This window comes from Struthio camelus, chromosome 17, assembly GCF_040807025.1.
Source record: "Struthio camelus isolate bStrCam1 chromosome 17, bStrCam1.hap1, whole genome shotgun sequence".
Lineage (NCBI taxonomy): Eukaryota > Metazoa > Chordata > Aves > Struthioniformes > Struthionidae > Struthio > Struthio camelus.
This window is the reverse complement of record NC_090958.1, coordinates 2,667,959-2,683,676: the sequence shown is the minus strand read 5'-3', so window position 1 is coordinate 2,683,676 and position 15,718 is coordinate 2,667,959. Positions and strand designations below refer to the sequence as shown.

General features: G+C 55.2%; 1 protein-coding gene across 2 annotated transcripts in view; it reads left to right on the top strand.

Annotated features, from left to right (window-relative positions):
- Positions 1-6,522: 6,522 nt before the first annotated feature.
- The window catches only part of SCARF2 (scavenger receptor class F member 2), a 38,527-nt gene continuing 29,331 nt past the window's right edge, over positions 6,523-15,718 (top strand). The window contains exon 1 of one of the 2 annotated variants that reach the window (XM_068911713.1): positions 6,523-6,707. In XM_068911713.1, coding sequence (XP_068767814.1) covers positions 6,523-6,707 — 185 coding nt within the window. The remainder of the gene's footprint in view (positions 6,708-15,718) is intronic. The other variant, XM_068911715.1, reaches the window with a different exon arrangement.

The window sequence follows — 15,718 nt, the reverse complement described above, 5'->3', positions numbered from 1 at the left end:
TCAGCCCCTCTAATTGTAGGGCAGTTCCTCCTCATCCCTCCTGGACTTGTATTTGGCTCTGTAAGGCCATGAGCACCTCTGGGCTTTCCTCCCTGGCAGCTGAGACAGTCTACTTCTCCCCACTGTTTTCTCCGCTTCCCCCTGTGAGCAATGGCCTTGCCAGGGCTTACGGAAAGCTAAAGAGGGGAAGTTTGGACCTCCCAGACATACTTCCCTGCTGCCTTTCCTCTAGCTGGCGCTTCTATTTAACTCTCCTGTCTCATAAAATACATGGAGGGGCAGGAAGCATGGCTGCAGGGTAGCCAGGACGCTGGAGCCAATGGTGTTTGTGCGGGTACAGGCAGGACTCCTGATATTTCTGGGAGAAGAGTAGATGTGGTCCACCCACTGCATTGCCTCTCCAGCTCCTTCCAACCATTTCTTGTGGGGCATCCCTGCAGCCTGTGTTATGTGGAGAGACTGCTTAGAACGTCAAGTCCTGGACTCAAAAACTCATTGCATCCTCAATGCCTGGAGACTGGGGATCTGGATACATGAAAGGAGGTCGTCTTTGAATTGTTGAAGGAAGGTGAGCCTCTGGGGGCTGCGCCTTCATCTCTGCAGTCCTGGTCCTCCACTCCCCACATGCAGTGCTACTGGGGGAGTAGGTAACCCTAATCTTCTCCCCAGCCCCCTGGGGAGGGGGAGGGGAGGGGTTGGTTTCCCCTTCCTGTGAGCTGATTGTTGGCTGCTGGGTGCTGCAGCAGTGACTGTGGGCACACTGTGCCCAGGAAGCTGCTGAAGGTGTCTATGCTGTGTGCATTTGTGTCCTCAGCAGAAGAGAGGAGGTGACACGGAGCACACTGCTGCCCTGCGGCCTGGTTTTGGCCAGCACTGCTGATCCTGGGATGGGTTCAGTGCCTGAGCAGCCTTCACCTGCTGCAAGCTTGTGTGGGTCTGTGCAAAGACCAGTGCTCTCCTACCCAGCAGCTATTGTGGGAGTTGTTTGTGCGTCTCTAGGCAGCTCTGCAGCATGTCTCTAACATGCTTGTGCACTGCTGCTTCCAGGGGATGTCTATGGGATTGGGGTAGAGGGTGCTACCTGCTGTATACCCAAGGTACTGTAAGGCCTTGCAAGCCTGGGTGCCAATGTAGCACCCCAGTCCCAATGTTCCCAGCTGCTTTTATCCATGCTCAGCCAGAAGCAGCAGCTATTCCTCTTATTTATAGGCACGTTGTCCATGCTAAGCCTTCCCTATAGCTCAGGCTTTCCCCACCCTGTCCAGTTTTAGCTCTTGCTGTGGGAAGCTGTCACCTGCCTACCTGGAGGTGTGGGGAGGTGAGGCATGAAATGGCTGGGCTATGCTGTCAGCCATGCTGCAGCATGCTTGCTTGCAAGGGTGCTGATTACAGCAGCAGGGGGAGTTGCAGGGAAGAGAGCTTGCGTCTTTGCAGAAATGATCTCTGCAGACTTTGTTCAAATGCTGTGAGTGCCCCAAGCACACGTGAGCTGAGGCTCCTTCCAAGGACCAAAGCCTGGCTGCGTCCCAGCAGGATGGTGATGAGCACCTCATATCAAATGACTCCCCTACTGACCTGTTGTGCAGTTCTTCTCGGTGAAACAGCTGCAGGGATTTTTGAAACATCTACAAAAGAGCATATTTTTTTCCTCAATTTTTTGTTTGGAAATGCTTCAGTTTTTTTCTTTTGCTGAAATTTTTAAAAACACAGTTCAATGGGAGGCAGGCACGTAGCAGAGCAGTTTCAGCGCAAACAGCTGAAGTTTGAAAAAGAAACTGCAAACGTTGTAATGGAAAGTGTCAAGACGAGCTTACGGAGCACAAGCACAGTCCACTCTGCCTCTAGTCATGCTCAAAAGCAGAGGCAAAATTTTGCTTTTCTGCTTCTAGAGGGAGAAGCAGGGTCAGTGGCTGGCAGAGGGAGCAAGACCTCGGTCTGCTCTGGCAGGTGGACAGCTGTAAGCCCAGGCACAGCAGCCCTCTGCCCTAGCGTTTTCCACACACTCGATACCCTTTCTTGCCCTTTCCTACTCAATAAACCTGGCTGCTAGCCTTGCCAGGCTGCCTCTGTATCCCCTGCAGTCCCATCAATGAGGCTGGCCCCCTTACCATGCTGCATCCCACTTCAGGCAAGATGTGTGTGTGTGTGCACACGTGCCTCTTTTTATAAAGAGTGTGGCTGTGCATATAGAAGATGTGCAGATGTAGCTGGCTGTGCTTGTGTTCATACCTGCATGGGGTACGGTATTGTTTGTGGACAGGCATGTGTGGAGATGGATGCATGTGCATGGGCCTGCAACAGAGGGAGCTGAGCTGAGGACAGACTGGGGAAGAAGTGCAGCAAGCCAGCTGAGACCAAAATATTCTCCAAGACACTATAAATCCTCCCTACGCCTCCTTTCTGCAGCATCCTCAGCAGCTTCTCTAGCCAGCCTATCTGCAGAAGGACTGGCTTATCTCCCAGTCACAGGTTGTGCAGAGGCATAGCCAGGTGAGCCGCATGCTTAGCCAGCTATAGCACAAACCCTGCTCTGGCTTTGGTAAGCCCTGGTAAAAAATGGAGCGGTATAGAATATACTGCCTGCCCCCTTGAATCATAAGAAAAGATAAAGCTGCTTATGGAAGCCAAGGTAACAGCCAAAAGGAAATGTATCCTTGCACAGAACAACAGAGTGTGGAAAAAGTGTGGAGGTGAGAGCTTGCTCTAGCTCATCTAGGAAACAAGAAAGCACAGAGAAGTAGGAAGAGAGCGGGGCAGAAGAGCACCAGACATGCTCAGCACAGCAGAAAGGTAATAGAGAGAACAGATAGGAAGGGAATCCCGGTCATGGAATCGGGCCGGAGTGAGGCCGGCAACTCCAGGCTGGGCAGGGCTGCCAGGGGAGGCACGGGGATGTGACTGCCAAGCGTGTCACGGGCCTGTGAGCCCAGCTTCCTGCTAGAGCAGAATTGGCAAGGCCACAAGGCCGGCGATGTTCTTGCTGCAACAGGGGCCTGGCAGGGCCGTGGCTGGAAGTGACTCACAAGCAATCCCTTCCACCACGAGCTGGAGCTGCATAGGGTGTTGGGCTCGCAGGGAGCAGGCCTGCCTAGAGAGCCGGCCTAGGGGCAGACTGCTGGGGTGGGGGGCGGGGAGCCCCCCAGCCCAGAGCCCCACTGCCCTCTGTTGGAAACAGAGGGCGTCCCCCCGGCACCAGGGCTGCTTGCTGAGCTGTGAGCCTTCCTCGCTTCCCCGAGTTTCACCAGAGGGGGAGAAGTGAAAGAACAGATGTTACAGCCTCTGTGCCAGTGGCTTAATGTATCTATACCCGGCCCCTCTTGATGACCCTTTTTTTGGAGTTAACCCCCTCCCCAGCCCTTCTTCCCAGACAGAAAGTTATGTTAAGCTCAGCTCCCGGCTGAGCAATTGTCCTGAGGGAATTCCTCATGCCTCGACGTGGCTGGAGCCGGCACAGCCTCAGCATTCCCACCCCGGGCCCTGGGAGTGGAGCAGGGCCACCCTGGTGTTTCTGGGCACGTGCCAGACAAACCCTCTGAGCAGGACAAGGGTGGACAGTGGGAGAGAGATACGGAGGCAGAAAAAAACATGCAAGGGCAACTGCTCCATGGCATGGCAGATACTACTGCCAAGTGTGTGAAAGGAGGCCAAGGGCAGACAAAAGGTGCTGGCTGTGGTCTGGTTGGCTTCACAGGGGGAAAAGGGGGTGATACCAGACATTCACAAGCCAAGAGGAAAGCTAAGTCTGAAAAAGAAAGTGAGTTACATTGGTAATGCCTGGGAAGATGGGAGAGAGTTTCTGGACAGAAAGACAAAGAGAGTAGGGAAGAGCTGAGTGCAGCTCAGGAATTGTGACCCCTTGCCCCTCCAGCACTTTAGGGCAGTGAGATATTTCCCTGCCAGCCAACATCTGCAAGAGCACTGCTCTGTACCAAGCTGCTTATGTGCGGGACACTGGCCACGATCTGGATATACCCATGGCACAGGGAATGGGAAAAGGGCAACTCTGTCATGTGCGGTCACTACTATCTGAGTCCCCATCAGTGGCCCAATGACAATATTGCTCAGTGGGAAGGAGGAACATGTTCAGCTTTGCCTTCCTGGCTTCACCGTGCCACAGATGGGTCCTGACTGCTCCTTTCTGTGGCATCACTGATATGCAAAGGCCACAGGAAGAGCGGTCTTGCTACACCCTGGTAGACACAGCATTGGACCAGAACATTATAAGCCTGGACTGTAAAAACTGCAGCTTGTCAGTGGCTTCTAGGATGGTCTCTGAAAGAGCTAATATAAGGAATTGATTTTTTTCAAGAAACAGTTGTTTAGATTCTGAACCACTTTGCACAGACCACTGCTTATGTTTGGGCATTAGGAGGCAGGCAATATTCCTGCAGTCATGTTTATTGGGATGCAACTGCAAAAGAGAACCTCTGCCAGTAAGTTCACCAGGCAGTTTTCTGTTGGGAACCTCTTTTCTGTCTGGGCTTGTGCAGGATAAAAACCTTCTGTGCACATCAGCTCCATGTACTGGAAATACCAGAGGAAGTTGGTGGAGAGAAGTCACCAAACTTCTCATTTACTCTTTGTTCAGTGAAGGAATCTCAGGACTGGGAAGTTGCTTGGGAGACCACGCAGGACTCGTGAGGGATGCTGTCTAACCCATGCTTAGCATGATGGAGACTGCAGTCCCTCCACAGGTAACCCCCAGAGGTAACTGCGGCCCTCAGACATAGCTCCGTATGAGATACACATTGTCCATATACCATTACACAGCTCCTTGAACAAAGCCAGCTTTCAGCAGAAGAGTGAAGCAGTGATTAAAATGGAAATGATTTCACTTGACTCCCTGAGAAAGCTGAGCCTGCAGAGTGATGATGCTCCACAGTTTTCAAGAAACACTGAGTAGCAAGGGTTATCTACTACTTAGCTTCATGTTTGCTACCTCATGGCAGATGGTTAGGGTGTCCTCCATGCATGCTTTAAACACACACCTAAAGGATGTCCTTGGAGCTCAGATAAGCTTGGCTTTCTGGTCTGTCTGTTGCAGTGACCATCAAAGTTGAAAAGCCAGCTGGTATGGAGTGATGGTCTGGGGAATCTTGGCTTCCTGACCCATGCTGTACTGGTGTTGGCTCTGAAGAGGTAGGGGAGGATTGCACTGACTGCCCATTGCATGCTGGACTCATCCTGTACCCTGAGCAGTGGGACACTCTCTTCCCCTTGCCCACTTGAGGAGGGGGTGGCTAGGGCAAGCCAGTATCTATATCGTAGCAAGAGTGCACAAGGCCAGTTAGCCAGATCTATGGGAGCCTCATCAGCAGTAGGAGTTAACTTGCTCAGCAGCCCTTCTCCCACTGACAGCCAGCTCAGTTATACTTGCTTGTCTTGAGGACAGGTGTTCTCCATCACAAGCTGGGCTAGAAGCCACTCCTCACTGAGCTGTCCCCTCCCAGAAGTGCAGGTACTGTGTCCACAGGCCATTCCACCATGGGGGGATGTTTGGCGCTTTAGAGGCTTTGGGTTTCCTGCAGAGCTTCTGCCTTCCTGTTGCCTCCACCTCCCTGGGAGCCCTGGCTACCCGACGGCCCACATGGGCCCTGCTACCCTGCCTGCAGAGGCAGCACCACTGCCTGCTCTACTCACCCCTGGCTGAGAAGGCCTGTTGCTCAGGCTGCCCTGCTGGGCTAGTGGTGTGGGACTACTCTGGGTGTCCAACATCTGCCCCCTGTTCCTAGCTGCGTCATTACAGTCAGCTAAGGAGTTGCTGCCCCGGAGCTTTTCTGTCTCTGCTCCAGCTCCTGCTCCCACAGGCATGCCTGCTGCAGGTACCACCCAGCTCCCACAGGTCCCTGAGCAGCCAGGTGGCTCCCAACAGGCTGGCTCTGCCGGTCACCCGAGGCTGTTGGGGACCCGGGGCTTCTGGCACCAGGAGCTGCCAGACCCCGGGACTGCTGGACACCTGGGGCTGCTGGCACCTGGGGCTCTGCCAGCCCCCCCGCGCTGCTGGACAGCCGGCACCGTCCGGCACCTGGGGCTGCCAGACCCCCGGGGACTGCAGGACGCCGGGGGCTCTGCTGGACGCTGCGGCTGAGCTGGGGGCCAGGACTTTGCAACTGCGCCCCCTCGAGGACCTGCCGTTGGCTCTGCGGGGCTCGCAGCCCGCAGAGGCCCGCGGCCCCCTGCCTTGTCCCCCCGCCCCGGCGCAAGCGCCCGCCCGGGGGCAGGATCCGCAGCTCTGGCACCCTGGCGCGGGGCGGCGGCAGCGCTGCCCGCGGCGGGCGGCGGGGGCGCGAGGAGGCGGCGGCCCCGCGGCCCCCGGAGCCTGGCCCGCCGTCAGGGGAACCAATGCGGAATTTCCTGGCTGGCGGCGGGCCCCTCCCGCCGCCGCCGAGAGGGGCGCGGGGGAGGCGGCGGCGGCGGCAGTGCGGCGCTCGCACTGTAGCTTCCGCCCGCCGTGCGGCAGCCAGGGCAGGGCAGGGCGGGCAGCGGGGAGCCGCGGAGCCGGGGCGCCGCGCCCCGCATGGGATGGGCCGGGCCGGGCCGGGCCCCGCGGCGCCGACGGCTATGGCGGCCGGCGGGCTGCGGCAGACCCGCCGCGCCCGAGCCGGAGCCGGAGCCGGAGCCGCGCTGCTGCTGCTGCTGCTGCTGCTGAGCTGCGGAGCCGCGCAGGAGCTGAGCCCCCGCGGCAGGAACGTCTGCAGAGCCGCCGGGTAGGAGCGGCGGGAGGGCGGGCAGGTGTGCCCGGGCCGGGCGGGCCGCGGCGGGCAGCCCGTCCCCCCGCTTCGCGGCTCGGCGCTCGCCGGCCACCGGGCAGGCGGCGAGGCGGCGCGGCGGGCTCGCCGCTCCCCTCCCCCGTGCGAGCCGGGGCCCTGGGCTCCTTCCAAGACAAAGTCCGTTTGTGCGGGGCTGAGGTGGGGGGAGCTGGGCACGTCGGGCCGGGCCGGGCGCCGGGGAAGGGGCGAGAAGCCCAGCACGAGTGGCAGCGGGGGGCCGGTCCTGCTCCTCTTCGGGGGCCGGTCGTGCTGCGGGAAGCCGATTGTGTGTGCCCTAGGGGGCCAGTCCTGCTCTTCCTGGGGCCGGTCGTGCTGCAGAGAGCCTGTCCTGCTCTCTCTGGGGCAGTCCTGCTGCGGGGAACTGATTCTGGGCGACCCGGGGAGGGAGTCCGTTGAGCTGCGGCGAGCCGCTCCTGTTCTGCCTCGGACCGGTCCTGCTGCAGGACATCAGTCCTGGGTGACCTGGGGGAGCTGGTCATGCTGCAGCGCATCAGTCTTGGTGACCTCAGAGGCTGATACTGTTGTGGGGAGCCGGTACGGGGCTGATCGTGCTGTGGGGAGCTGGTCCTGCAGCCCCCCAGGACCGATCCTGCTGCAGGAAGAGCCTGGGAGTGTGGGTTGGCAGGGTGTGGGATGCTCTGGGTGTCCTGGTGGAGCTGCCCCAGGCTGCTCAGGATGGCAGAGCTGGCAGCACTGGGACACTTGGGTTTGGCTTCAAAAAGGGAATGCTGGCACAGCCTAGCTCTCCCGGGGAGCCTGGTACAGCTGGGGAGTCCCATCCTGCCTGCCTGGCCAGGGTGAGGGCTCTGGGAGCTAGCACAGCCTTGTCGCTGCTCCCTCTGCTCTCCTTGTGCTGCTGACACTGCTGATCACCATGCAGAGCATCACCTCAGGACAAGCCCAGCTTCTTCGCAGTGCTCAGGTTTAGTGTTAGCCAAGCGCTCCTGGCCAGGCTGTCTCCTGGAAAGCGAGGAGCACCCAGAACTGCTTTGTCCCGGCTGGAAGGGCAGGTTCCCCAGGCTGTTGCTTTTATGGGGGGCCCAGGCCATAAATGCACCTTTACGTTGTGCCCATGAGGTCAGGCAAGTCCACAAGGAAAACATGTGCTGCAAGCTAGAGGGGCCCGCATAATGGCTCCATTCAGCAGGGCCGCAGGGCACTGGTGCCCCCTCCTCAAATTACAGGCTGAGTTTCCTAAGGAGGCATTTCATGAGCCAGAGCAGCCCACAGTTTCCAGCCAGATGCTAGCTGAGCCGCTGTGCTCACAGCCTTGTGCTGTTACTGGATGGGGGAGGATGCACTGGGAGAGGATGCACCAGTTCTCTTAGCCTGGTGACCCACAGGGCTGGTTTCTGGCCCAGCTGCCATCCCCTCCTAGGGGCAACAAAGGAAGTTCAGGTCTATGAGCAGCCATCCCACTATTCCCAATGTCCTGGGACTATTCAAGGCACTGGGCAGGCAGGGAGAGGGCACCTGCTTGCTTCCCCCTCTGTACAGGGACTGTCTCTCTGTCCAGGAACCCACCCAGCTGTGCTGAGTGGAGGTGGGGGAAAATGGTGAGCTCCTACTGATGTTGGGAGAGTTGAGCACTAAAAAGCTTTTCTAGGCCTGGTGCCTATGAAAGCAAAAGCGAACTGTGCTTTTTGTCTGTCCCTTTCCCCCAACTGGGGTGCAGGACCCCTCTTCTCTGTGCTGCAGGAATAACACGCTCCTGCCTGGGAGTCCACATGCTCACCCAGCATCTCAGGGCCTCGGGCTCACTTGCAGCCTGTGCCTTGTGCCAAGATTGTGCCCCAGGTACCATGGTGGGTGTGAGAGGTGCTAGCTGGCAAGCAGGCATAGGGAGTCTGGGGCAGGCAGATGAAGAACAGTTTTGTCCATCTTCCCATGGCTGTAATAGACCCTGAAACCAGCCTAGTAAGCCAGAAGAGATGGGGAGGGGACAATACCTAGGAAGTAGAGAAGATGGATGCATCATTTTTTTCACCCCCACTCTTCAGAAAATCCTTCTTCTTCCTTTCCCTTCCCACCTACGTGTTCCTGGCACGCACCCCCTGTGTAGCACCCACCCCATGTTGTCTCTTCTGCTGCCCTTGGTACTCTGTACATTGAGCACATGCTATGTTGTACTGCCAAACTGGATTTCGTCAGTGAACAAAAGCCTGGGAGAGGTGCTGGAAGGTCCTGCTCTGGACGTGGGGTCTGGGCGCAGCTGGTTTGGATCTCCATAGGAGAGGAGGTGCAGGCATCCCCCTCACACATGCAAGCCACCAGCCAATCTTTGGTTTTCCAGTTCCCCCTCCCCCAGTTCTGCAGCTTTCCTAAACATTTGAGCTCATTAAAGCTGCTGGTTTTACTCTTTGCCACATGTTTCGCTAGATGGTTGTATGAGCGCTGGGCTCTGCTGTGTGTGTCTAGGCGGCCCCTCGGGGTATGATAGATCCCAGAATGATCTCGCTCCTTTTCCTGTAAGACTGAAAATGCAATTGATTTGGAAATCGCTGTGCTTTTCCACCACAGTGCGGGCTGCAAACCTGGGCTAGCCGGGCCACACCTGGAGGAGCTGTGTCCTGCTCCTTCAGCTCCCCTTGGCCGTTCCCTCCAGGCGGGTGTCTGCAGCTCCTTCAGTCACCCTGTCCTCATTGCTGCAGTGTGGCACTGAACAGCTTCCATGCTTCTAGAGATGATACAAGCCCTGAGGCAGGCGAGAGACCTCTGATTAAGGGGAAGTAGGGAAGGGTTCCCTGATGCAGGTCACAGTTTTTAAGAGTACTTGGAAGGAGGATTCTCTTTTGCTTCATTGTCATGTTGCAAGCTTCTGAGTAGCAGGCAGAATTTCAAACAAACTTTTTAAGGGAGGAGAAAGGGGCATATTTTGGAGCCACCTGGTGTTACAGTTTTGTGTACTAAATACACAAATACAAATGCACTTCTTAAATTTGATTTTCTTTTATAATCAGTTAAAAGTTAACAAGACCCTCTCTGAAGCTGCAATTTGAGAATCAGGTATGTAGGCTGGTGAAAGCAAGCCCTGCATGCGAACTGGGAATTGTTTTGTCCTCCGCCTTTTCTCATTAAAACTCTCCTTCAGTAATCTTTTTTTTTTTTTCCTTTTCTTTCTCTGCCTGAAGGTTTTCTTTCGAGTATGCAGTTCTACACTGCACTGAGGAAACTGTCTTTGTCTGGACCCCTACACTAGTGGTTTCTAATGGGATTCGGGTTGGGGAATTACAGCCAATTTAGGATGGAGATACTGGATCCCCGTATCCAGTTCTGTGAGGGAGGAAGCTGTCTGGGGCCTGGTGACCCTGAGGGGTCTGTGTGTTGATGGTGTCCAGCATGCTACTAATCACCAAGGGGAGGCATGGACAGCACCAAGTGATGGGTGATAAAGAGAAAGAAGGGGCTCAGTGTCAGGACAGTGCCTCTTTCCAGTTTGGATAGCGCTTTGTGGAACACAGTTTGCAGAGAACTGAAAACTGGGATGGGTGTGTGGCTGGGGAAGGTGGCAGTGTTGCACTGGGCTTAGGGGATGCGCTGTGCATCCATAGGGTTCCTCTGCGGCTTCCTTCTGCAAGGTGGATTAGCAGGGAGCTTTTAACTTGGATCTTCTGGCAGCAACTCTCATCCGAACCATGGGTTTTCCTCTTCTGCAAGAGAAAGGTCTTTGGGTGTGTGGCCTACTGCTCTTTAATTGTGGAAGATTGTGTTGGCCTAGATGGGGAACAGTCTCTCCTGTGTCAGGAAACCTATCCGTAGCAGTAGCTAAAGTAGCTACTGCTTCAAGGAATTAGCACCAAAACAAAGATTATTTAGGTTCTGCAAGAAAAAAATTGCTTCTGTACTAGAATAAACTGTTAAAAAACCTGCAAATTTCCCCAGCTCCTACATCCTGTTGTTGGTTATCATAAGTGGGATGCAGCCGTGTATCAGAAGCAGTGGGAAAAGTTGACATTCCTTTCTGCATGTCACAGCTCCACCTCTGCCCAGGTCCATGCTCCTTTTCTTCTGGATCTTTTAAAACTCCTGAGACCTGGTCACATCCCAGAGGTGGTTTTTCTCTCCTTTTTTTTCCTGCACTTAGAAGAAAAGAAAAATCACATTGGAGCCCTTGTTCATACAGGGCATGTCTATGTTATCATGTTAATTTGATGTGGGAGAGAGATTTTTAAACACATCTCCCAGTTGTCCCACTTACAGCGCTTCAGTGCGTGTTGCAGAGAAGTCATGGGGCACACAAACTAAATCCCCTTTGAAGGGAAGGGCACTGAGAGGTGCATTTCAGAAATGTACCTAACACTTTCCAACTGCTATTGGATTCGGACCACAGGTTCAATCCCTCTCTGCAGCCACCACTGCTCCTCTGTGGGTCTGACACTGCCCCAAAGCCAGCTTTGCTCTGGGTCTGGTCCAGGTGCTGCTCTAGGGCAAGGCATGAAGGCATGTATGTGCCGTTTGGTGGAAAGGCCCTGGCAGGGTGGAAGAGCCTCTGGGAGGATGGGAGGGCTGACCCCTCTTCTTGGCACAGTCCTGTCTGTCCGAAGTTGATCAGAGCGGGGCACTTTCTGACTGAAGCAACAAGGAGCACTTGTGCTTTGCAATGAGTCGCTGGGAGCTGAGGCCTTTTCTACCTTGCTGGCAGCGCCAGCAGTTGGGCGTTGCAGATAGATAAGTTGAACTTTGAAGTGCAAGTGAGTTTATTAGCTGTCAAAGCAGCTGATAAATGAGGGAAAGGCTGACCAAAGAGGTGTTGGACATCATCGCCTGGCATAGTTAGAGAGAGATTAGATATCTCTTAAAAGATATACCCTAATCCTATTTCCAGGAGAGGCGCTGTGTGTGGGCTGGAACAAGGCTAGATTGTGGTTATGTCCTGCTTGGCCTCAGCACCTGCAAGCCTTCAGTCTTTTTTATCTTTGGAGCAGCTTGTCTGCATCATCCTGCACATGCCCAAAGGGCCGGGATCTCTCTGTCTGCGGGTGGGTTCAAAGCACATATGCTTTAGGCATATGTGGGCCTGCAAGGCTCAGAAGGGAGCTTTCATTTCCTCACCCTGTTCTCTGTCCTCCAGAAGTTTGTAGTGCCATCTGAATTTCCCCCCTTTTTCAGAGAACAAGGAGGGTGGTCACACTGGGAGTTGGGTGGATAGGGGCTCTGAGATGATGCCCTTGGCATCTCTTAGGCACTTGGTTCTCAGATGCATGCTTGGGTTTATTCTTGGGGCACAGTTAGTTTTACTTCCTGATGCTATGTTTCCATGCCATGATGGAGGACCTCACAGTTGACAGATGCTTGGGACTTCGGGACTTCTCATGCATCTGAGATAGTCCTTTTCCCAGCCAAGCTGTACTGTTTTGGTGTGCCTGGATGACTGCAGGTATCTTGGAGGTGCGTCCCTGCAAGGAGAGGGAGAAAAAGAGAAAATTTGTGGTTTGTACTGGAAATGGACAGGCTAAGAGACCAAATGAGGGTTTTTCTAGTGAAGTGTTTCCCATTGCAAACGTGTGACTCTTTCCTTTGGGACATTTAAAAATATCAGACACTGAATTTCTAAAGATAGGAAAAAAAGTAGAGGAATAAAATTAATCCCATGTAAAATAATGGGTGCTTTAGACCCCCAGCGGGAGTGTCAAAGAGCCAGAACCCCTACCTCACCTCCTCGCCAAGGCTGCGGGAGATGAACTTTCCCTGTCAGTGTCTGAGCATCCCAACACAGGTAATCCGAAGCTTTTTTCTGCCTAGGGCGCTGCTCAGCAGACGTACATGGCAGGAGCTGCGCAGCTAGAGGAAAACGGCACGGGTGGCCAGGCCAGGGCTGGGTGCTCATGCAGGGCAGGGGCTGCCACGGCATGTGGCTGTCCCTGGGGAGAGCGTGCTGGGGCAAAAGGCTTTTGTCAGAACATTCCTGATCAGCTCCCCTCCTATCTGTCACAGCCCGCTAAACTTCATCCCGTTATCCTGGACAGAGCCCAATAACTGGTGTTGGACTAACGTGTCTCGCAGAGAGGAATCTCGTCTGGGTTTGAAGAGCCTCGGACCCACCCCCTCCCCAGAGCATTGGTTTTAATGGTTAATCCCCCTCATTGTTAACAAAGTGTATCTCCTCGCATGCTGGACCCTTCTGGCTCGTCTCCTGGCCACTGGGTCCTGCACTGCCTTTTCTGCTGGATTAGAGACCCTGCTTGAACCCTGAGTTCCCTCCATGGAGGTACTCTCACACTGCAATCACATTGTCTCATAATCTACTTTTTGATTGACTAAATAGATTGAGCTATTTTGGTCTCTGACTGTAAGGCATTTTTTCCAGGCCTTGAATCATTTTTGTGGTTCTTTTCTGCCTCCCTTCCAATTTTTCAACATCCTTTATGAAACGTAGATGCGGCGTTTCGGTATCAATCTTGCTGATGCTGCTTGAGGAAGCACTGTTGCCTCAGTGCTTGCCTGTTTACATGGCTTTGAAAATTGATTTTGGTCTCCTCATTGCCTGTATTTTGCTTGAGGCTGCTGTTCAGCCCCCCCCCACCCCCCCCACCCCCAAGCCCAGGACAAGTCATTCTGGCAGACAGACATGATCCTGTGACTGTGCTTGGTTTAGACCAAATACTTTCTTACTGTCTCCTCCTCCTTTTTTGCGTTTGTTACACGTAAAGAAAAAAAAAAAGCATTCCAAGTTCTATCTTTCACTGCTGAACCAGCCTGTGCTAAAGTTTTCCTTGACTGCAGCGTCCTTTTGGCCAGTTAATCAACCTCCAAAATAGCTCCCATCTCAAGCAGTGGCCACATAGTTCCTGTTGAATGTGTTGTTTCCCCGGGGCTGGCCCTGCCTCTCTGCTTTGTAGACGTGGGACCTTGGTGGGATGTGCCACCAGGCTCTAGCGGGGCAAGTTGGGTTCCCACTGGGGTTGCCCATTGCATGTGTCGGTGGTTGCACCTTGGGATGGTGGGCCCTGGGCTGCCACTGTGCCTTTTTGCTTTGCCAGGGTACCCAAGACAGCATTGGACTGAGGCAGCACCATGTGCCGTTTCCCTGGGAGAGGGCATACATTTTCCATGCATCCTTCCCAGCACCTGGGTTGCATCGGGACGTAGCAGGCACTACCTGGCCAGGCATCCTCTGCTGCACAGAGTTGGAAATAGCAACTGGAGTGGCAAAAAATCTCCGTCAAGGACAGTGATGGACAGCTAAGAAGGTGGGGGGGGTTTGGGGGGGTCTAGGAGGCACCCCCAGCCTTGGGCTATTGTGGAGCCACGGTGGGAGTGATGAACCTGGCTTGGCTCAGAAATGCTAGTGGAGCAGCGGGTGCTGGGGCTGGCGTGGGTAGCGGGGCCATATGGAGAGGACTGCAGGGCAGCTGCGTTCTGGAGAGCAGCGTCCCTGTGGCGGGGAGTTGTGTGTGAGAGCTGGGAAGGAAAAGAGAGGCAGACTGGAGACCGGTGTAGGAGAAAGGGCTCTGAAATGCAAGTGGCAGACAGATAACATTGGAGGGAGGGCAGGGCCTGCCTGGGCTTAGGAGAGGAGGGGAGCTCTGGTCAGCAGAAGGGCATGGAGATGGTGTGGGAGGGAGGCTCAGCAGGATGCTGACCTGTGCTGTATGTGTTTGGGGAGAGCAGCGCTGAGGTTATGGACTGAAGAGAAAAGGAAGCTGGCAGCTGAGATGAGGGAGTTTGGCTGTGCAGAGCTTGGGAGAGGGCAGGCCAAGAGTTAGTTTGGATGGAGAGCCGGAGGCCTGGAGTGCAGTGCAAGCTGCATTTGTGGATGCATGCCCAGAAGGGGAAGGGCAGAGGGTGGAAGGGAGGAGAGTGCTGGGGGCCAAACTCTGGCCTCCAACGAGCAGAGGTGAAGGAGAGCTGGGAAGGGTGCAGAGGGAAAGAGAAGCAGAGCTGACAGGCTGGGAGGCAAGGGAGGGTGAGGATGGAGGGCTGATCCTGGTGTTGGGCACTTGCTCACAGTGGAAACCAGTGTGAATCAGCACTGTTGTGCTGCCAGGAGAGGATTGTGCTGCCAGCCTCCCAGCTCCTTATGCAGAAAGCCAACTAGTGCAGGACAGTCCCTATAACACTGCCGTGAGGGCCCATGAGGCTACCCCAAGCCACTTATTGAGGGAGAATCATTATATGAGTGTGTCCAAAGAGTCCCTGCTTAGTCCCCACATGCCCCATCTGGGGACATGAGCGCCTTGTCTCTGTGTCCTTGACTGGGCACAGGCCTGTCCCAGGAGCCATCTGGCTGATGGCAGATTATCCAGTCTGTGCACAGTGCTCCGAGGACCTGGGGGCACCAGAGGTCTGACACATGGTCCCTGTCCCCGGACCTCGAAGGACTCAGGGACCTTGTCCTAGCCACCTTCAGTCAGCAGAGCACGTGGAGGGTATTGGCAAGCCCCTTTGTGAGTCTAGGCAAGTGGCATTAGAAGAGATCCACGAAGAAACCCTTCCTGATGTTTCCCAGTGATACGGTGATGCTGGAAGAGCAGGCGGGCCAGGTGAATGCTTTCATCCCCAGATCTGTCAGGGCAATCCTGAGCCTCAGTCCCTATGTGCTCCCCCCCCGCCCCCAGCATCCTCCTCTCTGACCCCCACCCCATGGGCTCTTCTTGTTGGGTCCACAGCTGCCAAGGCACGGCACAGGCAGGGAGGGATGCTCAGGCTGCCCTGCTCATGTGCTGGCAGGTGCTTTGACTCATGCCTAGGAAGGGAGCAGAGGCGCTGCAAGGTTGCTGCCAGCCCAGGGCAGTTGCTAGTGCATCGCTCAGTTGATACCGAGGCTGCAAGCACCACAGTCTCACTGCTGTCTGCCCATTGCCATCATGGTGTGCTGGGCACCCTGCCATGATCCAGAGTGCAGGAGAGTCCCTGTCACTTCATTTTTCCTCTCTGGGGAGTCGCTGATCTCTGCCCAGTTTTGTTTGAACCTAGAGGTTCTGTTTTCCCTTGCTAAGTGTCATGCA